General features: G+C 49.4%; 1 protein-coding gene across 6 annotated transcripts in view; it reads left to right on the top strand.

Moving 5' to 3' along the window:
* Positions 1-15,812, top strand: part of Sfxn5 (sideroflexin 5) — a 122,676-nt gene that overhangs the window by 53,089 nt on the left and 53,775 nt on the right. For 5 of the 6 annotated variants that reach the window (XM_048416367.3, XM_048416370.3, XM_048416366.3 and 2 more), the window contains 3 exons: positions 10,906-10,959; positions 11,675-11,731; positions 12,876-12,941. In XM_048416367.3, the coding sequence (XP_048272324.3) occupies positions 10,906-10,959; positions 11,675-11,731; positions 12,876-12,941 (177 nt within the window). Of the gene's footprint in view, positions 1-10,905; positions 10,960-11,674; positions 11,732-12,875; positions 12,942-15,812 lie in introns of those variants that run through there. The other variant, XM_085690554.2, reaches the window with a different exon arrangement.

Genomic DNA, 15,812 nt, shown 5'->3' with positions numbered 1-15,812 from the left:
TCTCTCACCAGTGCGGGTGCCAGTTTAGTCAGCAGATTTCACAGATCCACTGGCACCCGTGTCGGGGCTTATTTTAAGCTTAACATTTAAAGATGGGAACTTTCCCCCACTTTAGTGTGTGGCAAAAAGATCCCAATTTATACAGAAGCACGGATGCTAAGCCAGTGTGCCCGGGCCACTTCTGCGGCTGCTGTGGCCCGGTACCCATTGTCTCGGTACTCCAAGAAGCTCCCACCGTGGGGGTGCTTCCTACAGTCAGTAGCTCTTTCCCCAGCTTCCCCTGCCCTGGGGTCTCTTCAACTCTTCTGCCTGTGCCCTGCACGCCTCACACACCAGGAACTCTGGCCTTCCTGGGCCTCGGGCCCCCTGAGGACATCTGCACCTCCTTCCTCAGCTTCATGCTCCCATCCAGTCTGGAACTTTCAAATCTCAGGAGGATGAGGGACACAGACCATGAGCCCCTGGTCAATGAGTTTGATGCCATATCTATCTATCTATCTGTCTGTCTGTCTGTCTGTCTATGAGACAGAGTCTCAGAAATAACTGAGCCTGTCCTAAACTCACTCAATACCTGAGGCTGGGCTTGAACTCCTGATCTCCTGCTCTGCCTCCCAAGTGCTAGGCTTGCAGGAGTACACCTCCACATCTGGCTTATGCAGCGCTGGGCGTGGAACCTAGAGCTTTGTGCATATTAGACGATCACCATACCAACCCAGCTATCTTCCCGGTCACAGATTCTGACTCTTTGGGGACATTTCTAGGCTTGGGTTACACACTCTGAACCTTCTCCCACTGCTACAGATGCCCCCATGAGTATAGAAACCCCAAGACTCGGAAGGTATCCCTGAGGTCACTGAATGTCCACCGTGAGGGAGTAGCAAAGGATGTTAGTTAGGGTTTGTCCACATCCCGGGGCTTTCCTGGCATCCCGAGTCCTCCTTAACCCAAACTTTCTCCAGTATCCTAATCCCAGCCCTCGTTTCCCCTCAGCCCACCTCCAGTGTCACCAAATAACAGCCATTTTGACCCCATCCACAGCATGCAAGAGGTGTCAGTCCAGTTAGAGCTAGACCCCAGCAGCCAAGGCTAGACACAGTCTTGACGAAAGGTGCTCCTTGAGACGGCTGTGCCCTGTGAATGGCAGCGACGTCCCCGATACACCAAGTGTTAAACATTACTCTTCATTCTGATCATTGCCATATAAATCAGAAGATGGAGGCAAAGCATAGGGAAAAAACCTAGCACATGGCTGGGTGCCCCAGCTGTGGCGGGTCTGCGAGAGACAGCTGTGGAGGAGGAGGAGGAGGAGGTGGTGGAAAGAGGCGTTACCAAAAGACAGGTGTTCCACTAGCGAGGGTTGTGAACGTCCTCTGGCTTCTCACCTCCAAGGCTGAGGACAGTTCTGGGGAAATAGAAGCAATCCTGGCGACAGCCGAGGTGAATGTCGGGAGGGAGCCTGCAAAGGGGCAGAACCTCAGTCGGAGTGGAGACCTGAGGAATGGAGAGGGGTGCTGAGCTTAGTGACAGAGGAGTGGAGGGTAAAGGGTCGCTCATTCCTATCCTTTTCTTGTCAGTTGGGATAGTTTGATGGTACCCTGTGGTGGTTTCACCTCCCAATCATTTGATTGCTTTGTTGTTTGTGTGTGTGCGCACACATACACATGCTGGTGTACAGACTTGTGTTTGGAGGCCAGAGGTCAACCTCAGATGTCTTCCTTAATTGTGTTCTGCCTTACTGTTTGACACAGTATCTCTCTCCGGATCTGGAGCTAGCCAATCGTCTAGACGGGCTGGCCAGCTAGCCCCTAGACGACGCCTGTCTCCACCTCCTCAGTGATGGATTGCATACTGCTGCATCCGATTTTCTGTGTGAGTGCTGGGGATCAGATTCAGGTCCTCATGTTTGTACAGCAAGTCATTTTCTAACAGAGCCATCTCCCAGTGGCCCCCACCTTTAGATTTGTTTATTTATCTTTTATGTGTATGTTCTACCTGCAAGTATGTGCATGCACTGCCCATGGAAGTCAGAAGAGGGCATCGAATCCCTGAGAACTGGAGTTGTAGACCGTTGTGAGCCACCACGTAGGTGCTGGGAACTGAAGTCAGGTTTTTCTGCAAGAGCTAGTGCACTTCACCACTGAGCCATTGTTCCAGCCCCCCCCCCCCACACACACACTGGGGGAGGGGGTACAGCCTCATATAGCTCAAGCTAGCCTTGAACTTGTTATGAGCTCTGTACAAAGTCTTTCCACCAACCGAGAGTGGGAAGTGGCAAGCTGTAGGAGCTGCTCAGGTCTCTCCAAGGTCAGTTATTGGTGCCCTGCGTGGCCCATGCCCCGCCTCCAGCAGCTCAGATAACACACATACACACATACACACACACACTTTGGTAGCTCAGGTAGAACGCGCGCGCGCACACACACACACTTCGGCAGCTCAGGTAGCATGCACACACATACACACACACTTCGGCAACTCAGGTAGCACGCGCGCGCGCGCGCACACACACACACACACACACACACGGATGGACGCACACACATCCTTGGGCAGCTCAGGTAAGGCTCCTGGCCAGAAGACTGAGATGTCTGAGACACTGTTGGGCTCCACAGATGATGCGGAGACTAACAGCACTGCCTGCTCTTCCAGAGGACCTGAGTTCAGTTCCCAGCACCCACATTGGGCAGCTCACAGCTGCCTTAAATTCCACCTCCAAGGAATCTAAGCCTTCATCTAGCCTCTGTGGGCACCTGCACTCCTGTGCACACACCCACACATATACACATAAATACAAATGCAAATAAATCTTAAAAAAACCTTGTCTATGTATAGCCGTTAGGACACTGGAGGAGTGAGCTTTCTTTTGAACTATCTTCCAGGTGGGAGCCACTGACCCCATTTCCTGCTCTGTCCTTAGAGTAGCACATTGTCCCTCTCCAGCCCCAGAGCCCGGGTGGGTGGGGGCTCGGGAGCCGATAGCGTGAGTGAAGATGGCAATGTAAGGCTCGCTGATCACAGTGCCAACAGCAGCAGAACTCTGGTGTGCTGCCCCGAGACAGTGAAGAATGCAGTGTTTTGTCACAGACACCCCACACTCCGCACACACTCAGAGGGACTCTTGGTTAGTTGGAACCAACCTCTGGAAGAGGTTCAAACCGCTGGTTCTGATCCGTGCTGTCTGTCTGATCCTTGGTCCTCCCAGCCTTCACAGGCTTGTGCTTGCATGTGCACACACATGAACACATACGTACTCACACAAAGATTTATGTTCTGAGATGATGCTCAATTATGAGGTGCAGGCTGTGGGGCCCGAAGTTGGGGGGCAGGCTAGACTGAAAGAGAAACTAGACTGGAGGAGGGATGACACCGCCACCTGACATCCGGGAACATGTGCCAGACACTGAGGCAGATTCCGTCTGTGCTTTTCTTCCTCTCCTGAGTCTCCAAAGAAATGCCAGGGCAGCTCTTTATTTAACAGGTAAAGACAGGTGTGAAGACCTCAGGTAACTTGCTTGGGCCAGTCTTGGCTCCAGCATACTAGTCCACAGCAGGACAAATGATGGGACTGCATGGCCCATGGCACCCACAGATGTGCAGAGAGGACAGCCACCAGAGGGCTGGAACTGTAAGGGGACTCCAGCCACTGCATGAACTATAAATGAAAAGATGGATGTGTGACTTGGCCAAGGTCCTGCAGCGCGGGAGGGTGGGGGCGGGAAGAAAGCCTGGCTGTTGGCTCCTGTTTCCTCTACTTCCACGTTCCCTGGTCCCCATGCATTCTGGGCACTCTCCACCAAGTGTGGCCATGCCTGCCGCGCTTCCCTCTTGGAAGAGGTGTGATCCACTGGCATCAGCCGGGTGGACTGGCTCCCTCTCTCCCTCTCTTCCTTCCCTTCCCCTGCCATGTTCTGGAAAGGGCAGCAGGAGGGAATGTGGGCAGGTTGCACCAGAGATATACATCTGAGAGCTGAAGGGAACATTTATTTTTAATGTAGACTGAAAAAGAAAAGGAAGTTATAAAATGCCTGCTCTTGCTCCTGGGACTGTGCAGATGGTGCTGTGCATTGCCTAATAGGGAGTGGGGCTGCATCGTGTGCTCTGGTCCCTCCTCGCCAGGGACCCAGAGGGCTGGGGCCTACGGCGGCTCCTTGGGGTCCGTGGTCTGCTATCTTTATCCTCTCCAGATTGTCTTTTGTCGATTTCTGGGACATTCTCCTTGGTCAGATCAGTAACTTTGTTGTCCCTGATGCCTCTGTTGCCTGACTTCTGTCACACACACACACACACACACACACACACACACACACACACACACAGACATGCATGCACTCACGTGTACACGGCTGCCTCAGCAGAAGTTGGCCTCTTTTGCCAGTAGTCAACCCTGGCCTTCTTAAAGTCCCATTTGAGTGTTAGGGTCCGGCAGCCTTGCTCGCTCCCATGAACCTCATCGACCTGCCTAGCTATCTTCCGTGCTTTATGTTTTGTGACAAGGGAGAGTATTTTGGTTAGTTTTCTCTCCGTTGTGGCGAAATGCACAATAGACACAATTTAAGTAAAGAAGGGTTTGTTTTGGCTCGTAGTTTGAGGACATTGTCTCCCATGGTGAAAAGTCGTGGCAGCAGGAATTGAGGCAGCTGGTCACATGATGTCCACTTCTCGGGAAGCAGCTAGCTCTCTATAGGGCCAACTACATTTGAGGGGCATATCTTCCCACCTCAATTAAATATTTATGGACTCTATCATGAAACACCCCGAGGTGTATGTCATTCTAAATTCAATCAGTCAAGTTAGCAATGAAGATTAACCCTCACAGGGACTATCTAAGCTCCCCACTCCCCTCCCCTGCCATCATAGGGACCACCTAAGCTCCCCACTCCCTACCTCAGGGCACACTACATATACTATGCCCCATCAACCAGATTAGTACCTGGGCCCCCTCTTCCTTAGAGCTCATGGAGACAAGCTGGAGGAGCACCCTAAAATCAGAACCAAGATGCCAAGCTCGAGATTGAGAGACCCGGCTCTTGAATTTACTAGAAAGGTTTGGGAAGATCCCTGCACTTCTTGAGGCCTCAGCAAAATGTGGAAGGCTGACTCTATTTTATAGGGTCTTCGTTATTATAAGGTTCCAGCAAGGGGCTCATGCTTGGCAAGGTCATCCAACAAGGTGATCTCCCTAAGAAAAGCATGGAGAAGTTTCAGTGGTTTGAGGCCCTGGTATGGACCCCAGGTTTGTGTTGTAGCAGGTAACAAGGTTTTCAACACATTCAAACACTTGCTAGTCAGAATCATGTGCAATGCCTGACACAACCTAGGTACACGTTCATTCAGGGCTCTGGAGTATTCTAGAAAATAGTATATGTCAGTTTTTAAAATGCATACTATAGAATAAAATGAGTAAAGATAAAAATGACACCAAGGGCTGGGCAGTGGTGGCGCGTGTCTTTAATCCCAGCACTTGGGAGGCAGACAGGTGGGTCTTTGTGAGTTTGAGGCCAGCCTGGTCTACAAGAGCTAGTTCCAGGACAGCCAGGGCTATGCAGAGAAACCCTGTCTCGAAAAACCAAAAAAAAAAAAAAGAAGTTAGAGAGGGGAAGGGAAGAGAAGATCATGAGGCTGGGAATGGGAAGAAATGAGCAGTGTGGGTCTGTATCCATGAGAGTTGTGGACAGAGAAAGCTGGCCCAGGCTTCTTTTAATTTTATTTATTGTTGTTATTATTATTAGTGTGTGTATGCACTTGTGTGTCTCTGTGTGTGTGAATGTGTCTGTGCGTCTATGTCTGTGTGCGTGTGTGTTTCTATGCATGTGTGTGTGTAATACCATGTATGTGTGGAGGTCAGAGGGCAACTCTGAGGACTCAAAGTGTGGGTAGTTCTAAGGTAGAACTCAAATCGTCAGGTTTGCATGGCCAGCATTTTACCCACTGAGCCATCTTACTGACCCTGGCCTGGGCTTCTTAGTGTTCAGACACAGGTAAATGACCGAGGGACCGCAGGAGAGATATGAACCAGTTGTTTGGACACACAACCTCTGACTGAAAAACCAAGAAGTCTTTCTAAGGTAATTCAGTGAAGGGACCCTGTAGCATGATTAATAAAAACCCAGAGACAGAAATTAGGGTTCAACCTGGAGATCAGAAAAGCAAAACAGCCACCCATTGGCTCTGACCTCTACCTCAGTCTGAAATGGTGATCCTGCTTCCAGAAATCTCAGAATGAGACTGTGAGTAAGACCTGTCTCCTCCCATCTTATAGTCCTCTCTAGCGCTGGGATTAAAGGTGTGCGCCGCTACCACCTGGTTTCTATGGCAAGCTAGTGTGGCTACTGGGATTAAAGGTGTATGTCATTGCTGCCTGGTCTGTACGGCTGATCAGTGTGGCTGTTTCACTCTCTGATCTTCAGGCAAGCTTTATTAAAATACACATGAAATATCACTACAGGACCCCATCATTCAAAGTACAGTGATCATCCTGGACAGCAAGTGCCTTGGTGACAATACACAGAGCCCCAGGTAATGGTGTCTGAGAACATTCCTGATGCTTAAGCACCATCCAGAAATGTGGGATTTGGTGATGAGGGGTGTACTGCATAGTCCTCAGTATGATAATGTATAAACCACAGAAGGTAGGGGTACCTGAACACTCACCAAAGGACACTGTGAATTGCCCGTTTATAGGTGGCCGCTCATGGGCTCATGTGTGACTATGTGACACCCCACCTTTCCCTCGTGTCAGTTAGACTTTTTCCTCTGTCACTCTAGGTTCAGTTTCTTTTTGCTCTGACTAGAGACCCAAGGCAGGAAAAAAAAAAGTCTGGATCCCTTGGGAGACAGCACCTCACAGACAATGGGGTTACCTCTCCAAACAATTGTAACCTGAGAATAGACTTTTAAACTGAGCTGGGAGAGGGGTGTAGATGACTAAATCTAAAAACTGCCTACTATACACGCATGAGGACCTGAGTTTAGATTCCCAGACCTATGGAAAAAAATCCAGGCACAGTAGTGTGTGCCTGCAACCTAGCATGGTGGAGGAGTGGTATGGAGGCAAATAAGTCCCTAAAGCTGATTGGCCAGCCAGAGCTTCAGTTTCCATGAGAGCCTGTTTCAAAGCATAAAAGTGGTAGGACTAGGGAGAGATGGCTCAGTGGTTAAGCACACTGCCCTTGCAAAGAATTTGGGTTAGGTCCCCAGCACACGGCAACTCACAACTCCAGTCCCGGGAGATCCAACACCCTTTTCTGACATCTGTAGGCACTGCATGTAAGTGATACACAGACATCCATGCAGGGAAACACCCACACATGTACATTAAAAGTAAATAATGAATACAGTGGAGAGTGATTGAGGAACATGTTCTACATCTCCCCCGGGCCTCCACATGTATCTACACACAAACATAGATCCCAGACACACATAACACAGCACATACTGGGGTGGAGGGTGTGTGGAACTGATAGCATAGAAAGGTCATGTTCCAGAGGGAATCATGGATCTGAGACCACCAGGCTAGAGCTGCAGCCGAGGCTCATGGTCACCTGCCTGGGTTTTAGTTCATTGCCCTTTGTGGCTGCTGCACAAAGAAATAAAATAGAGATTTCATCCTGGAAAAGAATTACTGTGTGTAGCTCCTGTTGGAGCTGTGGAATGGCTTCGCATTATATAATTTTATTCAAGCTGATATGGGCCAATAAATATAAATGTGCGTGTGTGTTCGCTGTTTTAAAACATTTTAATGTTTAAAACATGATTTACTAATGCTGCTAAGGATGTCTAGAATTTGATTTACTGCATAGTATTGGATGTTTATACTTGTTCCTTGCAGAAATTCTTGCCAAAGAGCCATTTTATCTACAGGAATAATAAATAAGTCAATATGTGGATGGCTGTGCACATTTTCCCCATATGCAGCAGTACTTAGTAGATGCTGCTTTGCACACAAACACTCCAAAGGTAAACTTAAGAGGCTCACACGAATCTTTGATGTCCATGGCGCAGCCAATGTCAAGATCAGCCAGGCATGGTGGTGCATGCCTGTAAGCCCAGCATGTGCGAGGTAGAGGCAGGAAGATCAGGAGTTCAAGATCTTCCTCAACTACGTAGGAAGTTTATAGCCAGCCAGAGCTATATTAGACTCAGTCTCAAAAAAAAAAAATAGCAAAGGGCCAGGAAAATGACTTAGTGGGTAAAGCACCTACCTTGATGACCTGTGTTCAGATCCTTGAGCCTGGATCCATGGATCCCATGTAGAAATCTGGAGACAGCAGTGTCCATCTATAATCTAACCATTTCCATAGTATGATGGGAAGTGGAGGCAGGAGAATTGCCCAGAGTGTATGGGCTAGTTTGTCTGGAGCATGGAGCACAGGGACAGAGACAAGAGAGATCTCACTTCAAAACAAGATGGAAATTGAGAACTGACTTGTAAAAGTTGTCCTCTGACCTCCAAATGCATGAGCCGTGGTGTCTGTGTGTACACACATGGACACAATCACAGTCACAGATATACACACAAACACACACAAACACAGAGACACATACAGACACACAGTCACAGACACAGAGACACATACAGACACATAGTCACAGACACAGAGACACATACAGATACATAGTCACACAGTCATAGATACAGAGACACATACATGCAAACACAGTCACAGATGCACACACAGACACATTCACAGGTACACATACAGACACACACAGAGACACACACATTCACAGATTCACACATTCATAGATACACACAGAGACACAGGTGCACATACATTCACAGATACACAGACACAGTCACAGACACAGATACGTACACACACACACACACACATACAGTCAAGACTGGAGATGTAGCTTGGTGCTCAGCATGCACAGAACCCTGGGTTCAATCCCCAGCACCCCAGCATGGTTCTGTTTCCTGCAATACTAGCATTGGGGAGACAGAGGCAAGGCAGGGACTTCAAGATCATCCTCAGCTATACAACAAGTACAAGGCCGTCCTAGGACATATAAAACTGTTTAGAAAGTGTGTGTGTGTGTGTGTGTGTGAAGGGGTGTGGGGGTGTAGGGATGGTTCAGTGCAATGGTTCTCAACCTGTGGACAGCAACCCCTTTGGGATTCAAACAACCCTTTCACAGGGACTGTATCCTTTATATCAGATATTTACATTACAATTCATAACAGTAGCAAAATTACAGTTATGAAGCAGCAACAAAATAATCTTATGGTTGATGGTTGCTACAACATGAGGAACTGTATTAAAGGGTAACAGTGGTTGAGAACCACTGGTTTAGTGGTTAAGAGCATGTGTTCCTCTGCCAGAGAACCTGAGTTCAGTTGCCAGCACCCACATCAGGCAATTCACAACTGCCTATAACGTCAGCTCCAGGGATCCAATGATCTCTTTGGGACTTCATGCACAGAAACACACACATATAAATAAACAACTAAATAAATAAATAATAACATTTTGAAGGTAGCCAGCAAGTCTAGATTCCAGGTGCTATTTAGGTTTGAGGTATAATGGGTCGACAACCATGCCTAGTGCATTTCTTTCTTCATTCACTCAAAATGTTAGCGTCCTCTTGTAGCAAAATGCAATATAAAAGAGAAAAGGGTTTACTTTGGGTCATGGTTTCGGAGGTCTCAGTTCATGGTCACTTGGTTCTGTTGCTTCTACGACCATGATGAGGTACATGTGGCAGGGAACACATTCGTGGTTGAGCAAAATGGCTCAGTGCATGGTGGACAGGAGGCCTAGAGTGTGCATGAGGGGAAATGCCTAGAGACAGGATATGCCTTCAACGGTACCATCTCAGTGACCTACTTCCTCCCCTGATAACTCAGGAATGAACTTGCAGTGCCCTCACGGACTGAGCCTTTAGCACATGACCCTGGGGGCAGTCTAACGCCCATGGAAACCACTGCTTGTTAAACTCTTGTGGCCCAGTCATTAGGTTAACCACAGTGTCAGTTTTCTCTTGACAAAGGCTTAGTGATAACAATTCCCCAAATTCTGTGTATGAATTCCTTGGAGGACTTTGAGATTATTTAATTATCACAAGAATCACATAGGAGAAAGGTTTAGTCTACTTGAGGGGAAGAAGTGAGGTTCCTTGGTTTGCTCATTTGTTTTTATGGCTCCCTCCAATTATGGAAATAAATAAAATCCATTGTTAAGAGAAAGGCGGCAGTCAGACTATGAGGAGGTATTGTGGAATGGCTTCCATGGAAATCCTCAACTGATTCTGCTAACTACAGATGCTGTGTGTGTGTGTGTGTGTGTGTGTGTGTGTGTGTGTGTGTGTGTGTGAGTGAGTGTTGTGAGTGTGTATGTGTGTATGAGTGTGTATGAGAGTGTGAGTGTGTGTGAGAGTGTGGGTGTGTGAGTGTTATGAGTATGAGTGTGCGTGAATGTGTATGAATGTGTGTGAGAATGTGTGAGTGTGTGTGTAGACAGCTATATTTTTTCTTTCATATAAACAGGATTGCACAGTGATGTAGTTCTGCACTCCGGTTGTTTTGCTGCATGCAGTCTCACCGGGGCACCACTGTTCACCTGCACACCAGACCACACCGGTGTCCGTTAGCTCCAAGTCCTTCTATTCCATGGCTATATAGTTTTGCTTTGCAAATTCACAGGGTGAACCAGCCATGGTGGTAGACACCTGTACTAGCATTCAAGAGGCTGCAGCAGGAGGCTTGCTATGATTTCAAAGCCAACTTGGGTCAGCCTGGATGTAGTGAGACTCTGTCTCAGGAAGAAAGAAAGAAAGGAAGGAAGGAAGGAAGGAAGGAAGGAAGGAAGGAAGGAAGGAAGGAAGGAAGGAAGGAAGGAAACAAAAAGAAAAGCATTGGGCATCTCTGTTGCCTTCCCTAACCTACTCCTCTCACTTTCCTAGGTGGTGGGTCTTCTCTTGCCCAACCAGACTCTGGCATCCACTGTCTTCTGGCAGGTAAGAATCTGTGGAGAGGATTTCTGAAGGCAGGCACATGTACATATGCGTACACACACACACACACACACACACACACACACACACACACACTGGTCTGGAACTTCCCCATTGTCCCCTGATCCATTCAGGCCTAGCCCTGGGTCGCGTGCTCCTAGGCCCTGCCCCATCCCTAAAGCACCAAGACTTTGTTTCTACTGAACAGTCTCCCCCCCCACCTCAGTGTGATGCCGGCTATTTTGTGTCACTTTAACCTTCAGATGGAGGTGATGAGGGGCTGGGTACCCTCACCTGGAACACAATGGCATGTCACTGGCAACTCATTCTACCCATTGATTGCTTGACTACTGGTCAGTGACCAGGGCCCTGTAGCCCCTTTCTCATGCCAACATCATGCTAACCAGCAAGAAACTCATGTGGCTCTGGCAGGTAAAGAGGGGTCAAATAACAGAGGCTCTGTAGGAGGGGACTTTGACTAGCTTCTGGATTCTTCTGGGACAATTTGTACATTCAGATCTTGAGTGCAAATGGTATCTATATCCTGAGGACTGTACCCCGCACCCCAAACTTCCGTGCTCACCTAGACATCACCGCAGTGTCCCCAATCTCTGTCTACATACAGAGACAGTTTTCCATGATTTCTGGCAGGAGTGGAGGTGGGGTCTTCCATAGAGGTGACCGTGCCTTCCCTCCCTTCTCTCCCTGTTGCCTTCAGTGGCTGAACCAGAGCCATAACGCCTGTGTCAACTATGCAAACCGCAACGCTACCAAGGTGAGTGTTGCTGCCTTCTCTGTACATGGCGGTTCAGGTGGGAGTGACCTGGTCATTCTCTCTGCAGTGTGACAGGCTACCATGGTTGGTGCCAAGCACTGCCCCCTTTGAGTGCTTGTTTCTGCTGCCAGCTCCACAGGCAGGTAGCGTCCAGCTTGTGTGGCATGGGTCAGGGAGCCTCTGGGAAGAGCCCTGCCATAGGTGGGTAAAATGAGGGAGGTCTGTAGGAGGTGAGTTCTGCTGGCTTCCGGGTGCTTCTGGAGGAGGAGCTCGTACACTCAGAGACCGCATCTAGACGGTATCAACTTCCTGAGGACTGAACTGCCCTAAGCTTCTGAACCCACTTAGAAGCCAGCTCAGTGTCCCCAGCTCTTAGATTGCCGACCACACAAGCTGATGTCTGATAAGGCCATCTTTCCTTCTGGGCCATCCTCGGATCCAGAGGAATCTGGGTTCCCTCTGAGGGGCTGTTCTTAATATTTTCTGACAGAGGCAAAAAGAGCAGTTAGAAGCTGGTCTTTGCAGTGGGAGCTTGAGGGGCCGGAGACTTTAAGGGCACCATCTCATCTAGCCCTGCATCCCTCATCCCTCCTGCAGGTTTCACCTATGTGGCTGCACTCAGTTACCTCCTACATAACCTTAAACCTGTTTCCAAACTGCAGCTGTAGCAAAGCCAGGTTCTTCAGCTTTCCTGTAATTCTCTTTACGTCGGGACTTGAGGTCTTTTGTTCTATGGAACGACTGGGCAGCAGTACCCACAGCAAAGCTGCCCAATGGCTGGGCTGAGGGGGCTGTGAGAGCCAACTAGACTGTCGCTGGTGAGACAATGCTATCTCACATAGAAGTGTGCCAGGCCTAAACACCTGCTCATAGCACAACCTTCCTACTGGGACCCTGAACAGCCTGGGCATAAAGGGCCTGTGTGGGCCCCTGCTGTTTCCCACCTTCAGCCAACAGTGTCTGCCCAGATCTTTCTAGAACAAAGCAGGAGTAAAGGGGCCCAGTGATACCTGCCCCGGCCTTGTATGTTCTGCTTCAAAGGCTGTTGAGGGAGGCCTGGGCCCCTTCGGCTTCCTGGGGAGCGCTTCTCATGGGCCAGGAGCTTTGGATACCCGGTGTGTCTACCTTTCTGTGTGTCTTCCAGCCTTCACCTGCATCCAAGTTCATCCAGGGCTACCTGGGAGCTGTCATCAGTGCTGTCTCCATCGCTGTGAGTAATCCTTACCCAGTTCCCGTGAGCTGCTGCCAGGGCGTGGGGAGTGGAGTCTGCAAGGGGATGCCCAGCCATTTTTCCGAGAAGAGTCTCTGATAGGAAGAACACAAATCGACACTCCAGGGTATTGGGAGGATGGGGATGTGTAGTTCAGGGTAGGGAGGGCGGCCATCTCTCTTTCCCTGCACTGAGCACTCACTTTGAACAGCTTAGCTGTTTGTCTCCCTATTTTCCTTAGAAGCTCTGGGGCACAGTCTATGGCTGTCTACAGTCCCAGTTCACTGCTTCTAAACTTCCTTGAACCCAGATCCTTAATTTCCTCTCCCTAACTGAGCTAAGGGTCCCTGGACAGCAGCCATGTGAAGCTGGAGGCTCCACGAGTAAAGGGTGTGTGTGTCTTTTTTTTTTGGTCCTGTCACTTAGAGGAGGCTGTTGGCCTTCAGTCGGACTGGCATGCAGGGGACAGAACTGTGTGCAGTCTCTTCAGTCTTGGATGGAGGGTTACTGTCCAGAAGGTTTATAAAACGCCTCAAGTCAGGCTCGTGCTGAGCCTTTGTGACCTGTAAAAAGAAAGCTGGAATTTGTTAGAGGAATTTGCAGATTGACTGAACGAGAGTGGAATTAGTGATTCCCAGTTGGGGGCAGCAAGCAGGCCACCGAGAGCGATGTGGGCCACAGCCTCTGAGACATTGTCCAATCTTGTTCCTACCCCTGTATGTGTGGCTCTTCCTAGATCCCCCTTGGGGTGGCTTCTTGTAACCAACTCCAAAGGGTGAAGTACCTTCACAACTTTCAACTCTGAACTAGTAACACGACAATTATTAACTGTTAAAAAAGAAAGAAAGTACAAGTCAGGGCTGGGAGCACAGCTCTGCTGGAGTGCTTGCCTAGCAGGCACAACGCTTTTGTTTCAATTCCCAACACCTCAAAAAACAGGTCATGGTGGCCCATGCCTGTACCCAGCACTCACACGGTAGAGGCAGGAGGATCAGAAACCCAAAGTCATCCCCAGGCATATGGTGAGTTTGAGGTCATCTTGGGCTCCATGGGACTCTGTCTTGACAACAAAGATGACTGAACAATGCTCTTCTATAGGACTGGGTTTGATTCAGCACCCTCACAACCGTCCATAACTCTAGTCCCAGAGAATCTTGCACCCTCTTCTGGCCTCTATGGGTGCTGCATAAACATGGTGCACGTACATGCAGGCCAAACACACATAAAAGCAAATTTTAAAAGGAAAGAAAATGCAAATTAACACAAAGAAAGAATTTGTATATACTAATCTTTTGATAAATCCTTCTTTCCTCATCTCTCCTGTCACTAAACATAATTGTACACACTTGTGACAAACCATTCATCCCACACACTCTCTGCTATTGCTGTCTTCCAAAGTAGAGCTTGGGGGCTGTCCTCAAGTGGCCTCTTTTATTTCACTCCCACACAGACCAAGCCATCTCCAAGTGGCTGTTAAGTGGGGCATCCCTTCTTGTGCCTGGGATCTATCTCATTCTTTCCCTGAATCCTATGCCTTGCTGCCAGTGAGAAGCCATAGGCAGCCAGACCTGTGTAGACGACTCACTGTAGAAAACCTGCAAATCCGCCCGGTTGCCTTGCAACCCTGCATGGAACTTAATTTGGGAGTCAGAAAAATTGAGGCTTCCTGACTCTGCCGAGGAGAGAGGCCTCATTCAAGAGGAGTTTGGAGCCTCTCTGGCCCAGCTGCTTCAACAGCTTCCCCCTTCCTGGAGATGTTCTGATGAAATAGAAGGATCTGGAAGGAGAGTGGGGGCCACACAGGGAAGGGCTTCAAAGGAGAGGTCATTGCCCTGGTACCTTCCCCTTGGGCCTAGGGCTCAGGAATTCTACTTATGAAAGCTCTGGCCTCTCTTGAATCCCAGCCCTTAGGTTCCTAGCGGGGGTGGGGGTGGGGTGGGGGGTGTTCCCATTATTCCATCCCTATCCTTCCCAGACCTATACTGCCCTCAGATTGGTTAGTGGAAACCACAAAACCCAGCAGAGTTACTTGGGGCTTGCTCCTTCACACTGGGCTGTGCTTGCACGGTGTGGGACACCCTCGGCCTCCTCCTCTTTGCTTGGTTCCAGATGCCCCCAGAGGAGATTTTCTTTGATCTAAGTCCCAGAAACTTCTTGTTCCTCCCACACTCAGTCACACCCTGTCCCTGTCCTCTCGTTGTCCCCAGTAGGATTACAAGTTAGCTAGGGACAGGCATCTGTCCTGTACCCCACAGAGGGCACCATAGAGCCCTGTGCCATAAATACCTATTAATTAGGCTGCTGATTGATTGCTGGTCTTGAGAGGCCCCTCCTCTCCTCTCCAGGAGCCTGAGCCTTAGCAGTGGCATGTCCCTCTGCCTGACGACTTCACACAGCGAGGGGCTCACTCGGGCAGATGGAGTGGAGTTCCTGACTTGGAAAATCGGCAGCTTGCTTTCTGTTCTTTTGTGTGTATAAATCACAAAACTGCCTAAGACAGGGCCTTGATTTTATTTTCCTCTCCCTTGTTCCCCGGAACCCCAGGCCCTGCAGGCTCATTAACTGATTTCGGCTTCAATTAGAGACAAATCCCCTCCCAGGGCGAGCCTGTTAGGAGCAGACGACCTGCAAACAGGTGTCGCGGCCCCAGTGGTTGGCCCAGTGCTGGCATTAATTAAAACGAGTCCCTACAAGCAGGTGGCTAGATGGAGCCTGACGGGCTGAGAGCAGGTCCTGGAGACTAAGCTGAGCCGAGATGCAGCCTCCTCTGCGAGGTCTTCAGAGCCCTGTCTCTCTCTCTCTCTCTCTCTCTCTCTCTCAGGAAAACCCTTGACCTTAGCCAGTAGCACCCCCTTGCCAACCAGACATTCC

The sequence above is a fragment of the Myodes glareolus genome, chromosome 6 (assembly GCF_982192425.1).
Source record: "Myodes glareolus chromosome 6, mMyoGla1.1, whole genome shotgun sequence".
NCBI lineage: Eukaryota > Metazoa > Chordata > Mammalia > Rodentia > Cricetidae > Myodes > Myodes glareolus.
This window is presented reverse-complemented; position numbering and strand designations above follow the sequence as displayed.